At 58.0% G+C, this 10,615-nt stretch overlaps 1 protein-coding gene across 2 annotated transcripts in view; it reads left to right on the top strand.

The window, feature by feature from the left end:
- The window catches only part of wdr81 (WD repeat domain 81), a 96,165-nt gene extending 87,613 nt beyond the window's left edge, over positions 1 to 8,552 (top strand). For both annotated transcript variants that reach the window (XM_063031004.1, XM_063031005.1), the window contains exons 11-12: positions 142 to 472; positions 7,740 to 8,552. In XM_063031004.1, coding sequence (XP_062887074.1) covers positions 142 to 462 — 321 coding nt within the window. In that variant the 3' untranslated portion in view covers positions 463 to 472; positions 7,740 to 8,552. The remainder of the gene's footprint in view (positions 1 to 141; positions 473 to 7,739) is intronic.
- The last annotated feature ends 2,063 nt before the right edge of the window (positions 8,553 to 10,615 follow it).

Consider the following 10,615-nt stretch of genomic DNA (forward strand, 5'->3'; position numbering starts at 1 on the left):
CCCTTTCTCTCCCTCCAGTCCAGTTGGTGGTGACCAGCGCTGAGGGGACCTACTTTTGGGAGGTGAGGGTCTGGTTGGGCAAGTGCCCCTCTGTCCCTGACTGTGCGCTCTCTCTCTCTCTCCCCCCACCCCCCTCCCCAGTGCGCTGAGGGGAACGTTCTGGTCAGCTCTTCAACTGACCACTCCCTTACTGTGTGGACGGAGTCCGAGCCGAAACCTCTGCAGCTCTACAAGTCGCCCTCTGACCCTGTGCACACCTTCGATCTCTATGGTGACGAGATTGTGGCGGGCACGGTGGCCAACCGGATCGGGATCTACTCGCTGGACGGTGCCGTCCCCGCGGCCAGCAGCAAGCTGAGTCTGGAGAACTTCCGCGGAGTGCTGACTTCCCTCGCGGTGCTGCCCGCCAAGCGGCTGCTGTTGCTCGGATCGGATAATGGCTCCGTGCGTCTGCTCGCCTAATCCAGCCGAGGTCAGCCACCGGGGGAGGGGTCAGGGTCAATCACCAGGCCAGGATCTCCCACCGGAATGCAGCCAGGGGTCACCCGTGCATTTGGGCAGTCCCACCAGCTATAGTCAGTCACTGGCCTCAGCTCGGCCACAGGAATGGGCTCCGGGTTCAGCCACAGTGAGATCTGGGGTCACACTGGCTCAAGGCTCAATGTGGAGCCCCAGAGAGCTTGGCCTCATCAGCAAAGCCTGAACTGGTGGAGGAAGACAGACAGAGACACAGACTGATAGACAGACACAGACTGATAGACAGACACACAGGGCCACAGACAGACAGAGACACAGACAGGGCCACAGGCAGACACAGACAGACAGGGCAATAGGCAGACAGACAGAGACACTGACAGGCAGGGCCACAGACAGACAGACACAAATAGACAGAAACAGACAGATAGACTTGCTCTGGTCTCTAGCCCCTCGGTCCAGTCTCCTGCACAGTCCCAATCAGGGGCCGTGGGGATGGAATTCTTTTGTGAATTTTGGTTTCCCTGTATTGCGGAGTTTGGACAGTTGGCCAGTGTTCCTGGGACAGTGAGACCCCGTTCTGCGTTCCCCCCCCCGACCCCCCGATGAGTCGTGTCCCAGCAGTGGGATCAGTGGCCGGGGGCATTCCCCGAAACCACTGACTTGGAGATAATAGACCAGCACGGTCGGTGAACAGAAAGGGGAGGGAAGGTGGGTGGGTGTTGGTGAGGCAGAGGTCTGCGGGAGAGTTTTAAAGTGTGTCTGGCAGGAGCTAGGCACATACAGTTTTATTTTCTGTCGAGAATCCGAGGGTTTGCCCACTGTGTGGGATTCCAGGAGTGGTTGACACTGTCACAGTGTGTGTGGGGGGGGGTGGTGTATGGAGGGGCTGTGTCTCTGTCATGTTCCTCAGGTACTACCCACCCTTGTCTGGGTACCAGGGCCACAACGCCCCTCCCCGAGTGAGGGAGCTCCACACTCACCCCTCCCCGAGTGAGGGAGCTCCACATCCCCCCTCCCCGAGTGAGGGAGCTCCACATCCCCCCTCCCCGAGTGAGGGAGCTCCATGCTCACCCCTCCCTGAGTGAGGGAGCTCCACATCCCCCCTCCCCGAGTGAGGGAGCTCCACACTCGCCCCTCCCCACATGAGGGAGCTCCACATCCCCCTCCCCTTGTGAGGGAGCTCCACATCCCCCCTCTCCACATGAGGGAGATCCACGCTCGCCCCTCCCCGAATGAGGGAGATCCACGCTCACCCCTCCCCGAGTGAGGGAGTTCCACACTCACCCCTCCCCGAGTGAGGGAGCTCCACATCCCCCCTCCCTGTCTGTCCCACACACTCATAGCACAGTATGAGTGTACCTACACACTGATGTGTGCAATCTATCCACGCTGACTGTTGATACACTGTGTACTTTGTATATGTGTATACACACACACACACACACACACCCCCGATGGTGTTCTACACATTTAATGGGACGTGTTCCGGGAGCTGGGGGTGCTGGGGGGGAGGGGGATGCTGGATGTGAGTTGCTGGGTGGACGTAGAGATTTACACAATAATGTCTTCCACTGGTCTGACCCCGTCCCCGTTCCTGTCCCCGTCCTACCTCTGGAGAGTGCTGGGTCACCACACCCCACCCCTATCCCCCTCATCTGCTCTCTGAGGGTTGGCGGGTAGCTGCCTCTCTGGGAGACCAGGTCAGACTGCACCCTCACACCTCCCGTGTGCACCTGTGGGTCTTCCCTGTGATCCACCTGTGAATATTTATGAAATAAAATTCTTTATACCGAGGAGTGTATGTGCTGTCAGTTGGGAGAGACTGTGTGGTTGGACCATCGAGCAGGAGGTGGGTGGGGGGATGTTATGGAATCCCGTTGAAGGCTCCAATCACTGGATGTTATGTCATGAGTTCTCTTAAGTCCACTACCCCTACGGGGGCACAGGATACCGAGACCAGCTCATCAGAGTCCTCAGTCCCTCACCCCCACTGGGGCATAGACCAGCTCAGAGTCCTCAGTCCCTCACCCCCACTGGGGCATAGACCAGTTCAGAGTCCTCAGTCCATCACCCCCACTGGGGCATAGACCAGCTCGTCCGAGACCTCAATCCCTCACCCCCACTGGGGCATAGACCAGCTCAGAGACCTCAGTCCATCACCCCCACTGGGGCATAGACCAGCTCAGAGTCCTCAGTCCCTCACCCCCACTGGGGCATAGACCAGCTCAGAGTCCTCAGTCCTTCACCCCCACTGGGGCATAGACCAGTTCGTCTGAGACCTCAGTCCCTCACCCCCACTGGGGCATAGACCAGCTCGGAGTCCTCAGTCCCTCACCCCCACTGGGGCATAGACCAGCTCGTCTGAGACCTCAGTCCCTCACCCCCACTGGGGCGTAGACCAGCTCAGAGTCCTCAGTCCATCACCCCCACTGGGGCATAGACCAGCTCAGAGTCCTCAGTCCCTCACCCCCACTGGGGCATAGACCAGCTCGTCCGAGACCTCAGTTCCTCACCCCCACTGGGGCATAGACCAGCTCAGAGTCCTCCGTCCCTCACCCCCACTGGGGCATAGACCAGCTCAGAGTCCTCCGTCCCTCACCCCCACTGGGGCGTAGACCAGCTCAGAGTCCTCAGTCCATCACCCCCACTGGGGCATAGACCAGCTCGTCCGAGACCTCAGTCCATCACCCCCACTGGGGCATAGACCAGCTCAGAGTCCTCAGTCCCTCACCCCCACTGGGGCATAGACCAGCTCAGAGTCCTCGGTCCCTCACCCCCACTGGGGCATAGACCAGCTCAGAGTACTCAGTCCCTCACCCCCACTGGGGCATAGACCAGCTCGTCCGAGACCTCAGTCCCTCACCCCCACTGGGGCATAGACCAGCTCGTCCGAGACCTCAGTCCCTCACCCCCACTGGGGCATAGACCAGCTCAGAGTCCTCAGTCCCTCACCCCCACTGGGGCATAGGCCAGCTCAGAGTCCTCAGTCCCTCACCCCCACTGGGGCATAGACCAGCTCGTCCGAGACCTCAGTCCCTCACCCCCACTGGGGCATAGACCAGCTCAGAGTCCTCAGTCCCTCACCCCCACTGGGGCATAGACCAGCTCGTCAGAGACCTCAGTCCCTCACCCCCACTGGGGCATAGACCAGCTCAGAGTCCTCAGTCCCTCACCCCCACTGGGGCATAGACCAGCTCAGAGTCCTCGGTCCCTCACCCCCACTGGGGCATAGACCAGCTCAGAGTCCTCAGTCCCTCACCCCCACTGGGGCATAGACCAGCTCGTCCGAGACCTCAGTCCCTCACCCCCACTGGGGCATAGACCAGCTCAGAGTCCTCAGTCCCTCACCCCCAATGGGGCATAGACCAGCTCGTCCGAGACCTCAGTCCCTCACCCCCACTGGGGCATAGACCAGCTCAGAGTCCTCAGTCCCTCACCCCCACTGGGGCATAGACCAGCTCAGAGTCCTCAGTCCCTCACCCCCACTGGGGCATAGACCAGCTCAGAGTCCTCAGTCCCTCACTCCCACTGGGGCATAGACCAGCTCGTCCGAGACCTCAGTTCCTCACCCCCACTTGGGCGTAGACCAGCTCAGAGTCCTCAGTCCCTCACCCCCACTGGGGCATAGACCAGCTCAGAGACCTCAGTCCCTCACCCCCACTGGGGCATAGACCAGCTCGTCTGAGACCTCAGTCCCTCACCCCCACTGGGGCGTAGACCAGCTCAGAGTCCTCAGTCCATCACCCCCACTGGGGCATAGACCAGCTCAGAGTCCTCAGTCCCTCACCCCCACTGGGGCATAGACCAGCTCGTCCGAGACCTCAGTTCCTCACCCCCACTGGGGCGTAGACCAGCTCGGAGTCCTCAGTCCCTCACCCCCACTGGGGCATAGACCAGCTCGTCTGAGACCTCAGTCCCTCACCCCCACTGGGGCGTAGACCAGCTCAGAGTCCTCAGTCCCTCACCCCCACTGGGGCATAGACCAGCTCGTCCGAGACCTCAGTTCCTCACCCCCACTGGGGCATAGACCAGCTCAGAGTCCTCAGTCCCTCACCCCCACTGGGGCATAGACCAGCTCAGAGTCCTCAGTCCCTTACCCCCACTGGGGCATAGACCAGCTCAGAGTCCTCAGTCCCTCACCCCCACTGGGGTATAGACCAGCTCAGAGTCCTCAGTCCCTCACCCCCACTGGGGCATAGACCAGCTCGTCCGAGACCTCAGTCCATCACCCCCACTGGGGCATAGACCAGCTCGTCCGAGACCTCAGTCCATCACCCCCACTGGGGCATAGACCAGCTCGTCTGAGACCTCAGTCCCTCACCCCCACTGGGGCATAGACCAGCTCAGAGTCCTCCGTCCCTCACCCCCACTGGGGCATAGACCAGCTCAGAGTCCTCCGTCCCTCACCCCCACTGGGGCGTAGACCAGCTCAGAGTCCTCAGTCCATCACCCCCACTGGGGCATAGACCAGCTCGTCCGAGACCTCAGTCCATCACCCCCACTGGGGCATAGACCAGCTCAGAGTCCTCAGTCCCTCACCCCCACTGGGGCATAGACCAGCTCAGAGTCCTCAGTCCCTCACCCCCACTGGGGCATAGACCAGCTCGTCCGAGACCTCAGTCCCTCACCCCCACTGGGGCATAGACCAGCTCAGAGTCCTCAGTCCCTCACTCACACTGGGGCATAGACCAGCTCGTCCGAGACCTCAGTCCCTCACCCCCACTGGGGCATAGACCAGCTCAGAGTCCTCGGTCCCTCACCCCCACTGGGGCATAGACCAGCTCAGAGTCCTCAGTCCCTCACCCCCACTGGGGCATAGACCAGCTCGTCCGAGACCTCAGTCCCTCACCCCCACTGGGGCATAGACCAGCTCAGAGTCCTCAGTCCCTCACCCCCAATGGGGCATAGACCAGCTCGTCCGAGACCTCAGTCCCTCACCCCCACTGGGGCATAGACCAGCTCAGAGTCCTCAGTCCCTCACCCCCACTGGGGCATAGACCAGCTCAGAGTCCTCAGTCCCTCACCCCCACTGGGGCATAGACCAGCTCAGAGTCCTCAGTCCCTCACTCCCACTGGGGCATAGACCAGCTCGTCCGAGACCTCAGTTCCTCACCCCCACTTGGGCGTAGACCAGCTCAGAGTCCTCAGTCCCTCACCCCCACTGGGGCATAGACCAGCTCAGAGACCTCAGTCCCTCACCCCCACTGGGGCATAGACCAGCTCGTCTGAGACCTCAGTCCCTCACCCCCACTGGGGCGTAGACCAGCTCAGAGTCCTCAGTCCATCACCCCCACTGGGGCATAGACCAGCTCAGAGTCCTCAGTCCATCACCCCCACTGGGGCATAGACCAGCTCAGAGTCCTCAGTCCCTCACCCCCACTGGGGCATAGACCAGCTCGTCCGAGACCTCAGTCCCTCACCCCCACTGGGGCGTAGACCAGCTCAGAGTCCTCAGTCCCTCACCCCCACTGGGGCATAGACCAGCTCAGAGTCCTCAGTCCCTTACCCCCACTGGGGCATAGACCAGCTCAGAGTCCTCAGTCCCTCACCCCCACTGGGGTATAGACCAGCTCAGAGTCCTCAGTCCCTCACCCCCACTGGGGCATAGACCAGCTCGTCCGAGACCTCAGTCCATCACCCCCACTGGGGCATAGACCAGCTCGTCCGAGACCTCAGTCCATCACCCCCACTGGGGCATAGACCAGCTCGTCTGAGACCTCAGTCCCTCACCCCCACTGGGGCATAGACCAGCTCAGAGTCCTCCGTCCCTCACCCCCACTGGGGCATAGACCAGCTCAGAGTCCTCCGTCCCTCACCCCCACTGGGGCGTAGACCAGCTCAGAGTCCTCAGTCCATCACCCCCACTGGGGCATAGACCAGCTCGTCCGAGACCTCAGTCCATCACCCCCACTGGGGCATAGACCAGCTCAGAGTCCTCAGTCCCTCACCCCCACTGGGGCATAGACCAGCTCAGAGTCCTCAGTCCCTCACCCCCACTGGGGCATAGACCAGCTCGTCCGAGACCTCAGTCCCTCACCCCCACTGGGGCATAGACCAGCTCAGAGTCCTCAGTCCCTCACCCACACTGGGGCATAGACCAGCTCAGAGTCCTCAGTCCCTCACCCCCACTGGGGCATAGACCAGCTCGTCCGAGACCTCAGTCCCTCACCCCCACTGGGGCATAGACCAGCTCAGAGTCCTCAGTCCCTCACCCCCACTGGGGCATAGACCAGCTCGTCCGAGACCTCAGTCCCTCACCCCCACTGGGGCATAGACCAGCTCACAGTCCTCAGTCCCTCACCCCCACTGGGGCATAGACCAGCTCGTCCGAGACCTCAGTCCCTCACCCCCACTGGGGCATAGACCAGCTCAGAGTCCTCAGTCCCTCACCCCCACTGGGGCATAGACCAGCTCAGAGTCCTCAGTCCCTCACCCCCACTGGGGCATAGACCAGCTCAGAGTCCTCAGTCCCTCACTCCCACTGGGGCATAGACCAGCTCGTCCGAGACCTCAGTTCCTCACCCCCACTGGGGCGTAGACCAGCTCAGAGTCCTCAGTCCCTCACCCCCACTGGGGCATAGACCAGCTCAGAGACCTCAGTCCCTCACCCCCACTGGGGCATAGACCAGCTTAGAGTCCTCAGTCCCTCACCCCCACTGGGGCATAGACCAGCTCAGAGTCCTCAGTCCCTCACCCCCACTGGGGCATAGACCAGCTCAGAGTCCTCAGTCCATCACCCCCACTGGGGCATAGACCAGCTCGTCAGAGACCTCAGTCCATCACCCCCACTGGGGCATAGACCAGCTCAGAGTCCTCAGTCCATCACCCCCACTGGGGTGTAGATCTGACCCATGACCCTGCCACACCAAGTTGGGAATGGTGAGGCTCCACAGATCGTGCTGTTCTCAGCCACCTGGGAGCCCAGCACACCAGTGCAAAAAGAAACGCAAGATTCTGCAGATGCTGGAAATCCAGAGCAACACACGCAAAATACTGGAGGAACTCAGCAGCTCAGGCAGCGTCTTGTGGGGGGAATAAAGAGTCGACGTTTCAGGCTGAGACACCTCATCAGGACTCGAGAGGAAGGGGGAAGAAGGTGGGGGAGTGCAAGGCGTACAAGCTGGCAGGTGACAGATGAGACCAGGTGAGGGGAAAGGTGGGTGCGTGAGGGAGGAGGTAGGTGGAAGATAACAGCCTCCTTCCTTTCCAGTCCTGGTGAAGGGTCTTGGTCTGAAACATTGATTGTTCATTCCCCTCCATAGATGCTGCCTGACCTGGCTGAGTTCCTCCAGCGTTTTGTGAAAGCAAAGGGAATCACAAACATTTGCAAGAATCTTCAGCCAGAGTACTGAGTGGGTGAGATCCTCCGAGCTGCCCAGCACGGTAGACACCGGTCTTCAGCCAGTTCTGTTCACTCCAGCTTCTACAAACCTGCGGCCAAATTTTATTTGGAGTCTGAGGAGATTTGGCATCTTATTAAAAGACTCTTAACGAATCTCTACAGATGTACCATGTAGAGCATTCGAACTGGTTGCATTCTTGTCAGGATGGGAAAAAGCTGCAGAGAGTTGTAAACTCTGCCAGATCCACCATGGGCACCAGCCTCCCCTGCACTGAGGGCATCTTCAAACGGCAATGCCTCAAACGGTGGCATCTATATTAAGGACCCCCATCACCCAGGACGTGTCCTCTTCTCATTGTACCATCAGGGAGGAGGTACAGGAGCCTGAAGGCTCACACTCAGTGATTCAGGAACAGCTTCTTCCCCTCTGCCATCAGATTTCTGAATGGACACTGAACCCATGAACACTACCTCACTATTATTACTCGTGACTATTTTGCACTACTTAATTAAATTTTTATAAACATTTATTACAAATTTTAGTATATTTGTTTGGAACAGTACTGTTGCCACAAAACAACAAATTTCATGACTCGTCAGTGATATTAAACCTGATTCCAATAAGAAACCATGAAAGGCATTAGTTCTGCACAAGCTGTGGCCCCTGTTAAACATGCAGCACCAGCACTGGAAACCTCTGCTCAAGCACCGGCCGCACCCTCAGTCACCCAGAAGTCACCCTGTTCCAGAAGACCTGTGCTCCCGAATTGTCCATGCCCTTGCCACCCTGTTCCAGAAGACCTGTGCTCCCGAATTGTCCATGCCCTTGGTCACCCTGTTCCAGAAGACCTGTGCTCCCGAATTGTCCATGCCCTTGGTCACCCTGTTCCAGGAGACCTGTGCTCCCGAATTGTCCATGCCCTTGGTCACCCTGTTCCAGAAGACCCGTGCTCCCGAATTATCCATGCCCTTGGTCACCCTGTTCCAGAAGACCTGTGCTCCCGAATTGTCCATGCCCTTGGTCACCCTGTTCCAGAAGACCCGTGCTCCCGAATTGTCCATGCCCTTGGTCACCCTGTTCCAGGAGACCTGTGCTCCCGAATTGTCCATGCCCTTGGTCACCCTGTTCCAGGAGACCTGTGCTCCCGAATTGTCCATGCCCTTGGTCACCCTGTTCCAGGAGACCTGTGCTCCCGAATTGTCCATGCCCTTGGTCACCCTGTTCCAGGAGACCTGTGCTCCCGAATTGTCCATGCCCTTGGTCACCCTGTTCCAGGAGACCTGTGCTCCCGAATTGTCCATGCCCTTGGTCACCCTGTTCCAGAAGACCTGTGCTCCCGAATTGTCCATGTCCTTGGTCACCCTGTTCCAGAAGACCTGTGCTCCCGAATTGTCCATGCCCTTGGTCACCCTGTTCCAGAAGACCTGTGCTCCCGAATTGTCCATGTCCTTGGTCACCCTGTTCCAGAAGACCCGTGCTCTCGAATTGTCCATGCCCTTGGTCATCCTGTTCCAGAAGACCCGTGCTCTCGAATTGTCCATGTCCTTGGTCACCCTGTTCCAGAAGACCTGTGCTCCCGAATTGTCCATGCCCTTGGTCACCCTGTTCCAGAAGACCTGTGCTCCCGAATTGTCCATGCCCTTGGTCATCCTGTTCCAGGAGACCGGTGCTCCCGAATTGTCCATGTCCTTGGTCACCCTGTTCCAGAAGACCCGTGCTCTCGAATTGTCCATGTCCTTGGTCACCCTGTTCCAGAAGACCCGTGCTCTCGAATTGTCCATGCCCTTGGTCATTCTGTTCCAGAAGACCTGTGCTCTCGAATTGTCCATGCCCTTGGTCATCCTGTTCCAGTACCACTGGCATTCACTCAGCAATGTGGAAACTTGTCCAGGTATGTCCTGTCCACGAGAAGCAGGACAATTACCACCCACGTGCTCTGTGCACCATCCTCAGCAGAATGATGAAAGGAAAATTGAAGATGCTGCTGAGCTGCCCTTGTTCAACAAAAATCATGTTGCTAATGTTCTGTTTGTAAGAAAGGCACTCCGAATAAGATGGAAAATTATAGGGTGAAAGTGTGAAATGAGTGCCAGCAGAAGTGGTTGATGCGGTTTTGATTTCAGCATTTAAGAGAAATTTGGATAGGAAAATGGATGGAACGGGTATGGAGGGCAATGGGACAAGGCAGAATGATCGTTTGGCATGGACTAGATGGGCTGAAGGGCCTGTTTCTGTACTTTAGTGCTCTATTACTTTAACCTGGTCACGAGCTCGTTCTGGACTCACCCCTTGACTGCATTAGAACCCTGGGGAAGGGAGCTGAATTTGGAAGGGAAGTGCGAGATGCTGCTCTCAATATCAGATCAGCATCCCGGAAAGCTGGATTAAATTGGAATCAGATGGGGAGAACACTCTACTTGCTGGAATTGTACCCTACGCAAATGAAGGAGGCATTATTATTATTGGTTGATCGTTAGTACTGAGGTACAGTGAAAAGCTCGTTTTACACACTGTTCATACAGATCAGATGATTACACAGTGCATTGAGGTAGAATGAGGTACAATAACAATGCAGAATAAAGTGTATGAGCTACAAAGAAAGTGCAGTTCAGGTAAACAATAAACTGCAAGATGATAAGGTACCACAGTGTCCCTTGCTTAGAGTTCAGCTGCAGCCCCCTCCACCTGTAAGGAGTTTGTACATTCTCTCTGTCACTGTGAACGTTTCATTGAGTTCTTCCGCAATGTCCATTCTCCTTCAGTCCCGCACTGTCTCGTAGAAATGTCAACCAGAC

Source organism: Mobula hypostoma, chromosome 23, assembly GCF_963921235.1.
Source record: "Mobula hypostoma chromosome 23, sMobHyp1.1, whole genome shotgun sequence".
Lineage (NCBI taxonomy): Eukaryota > Metazoa > Chordata > Chondrichthyes > Myliobatiformes > Myliobatidae > Mobula > Mobula hypostoma.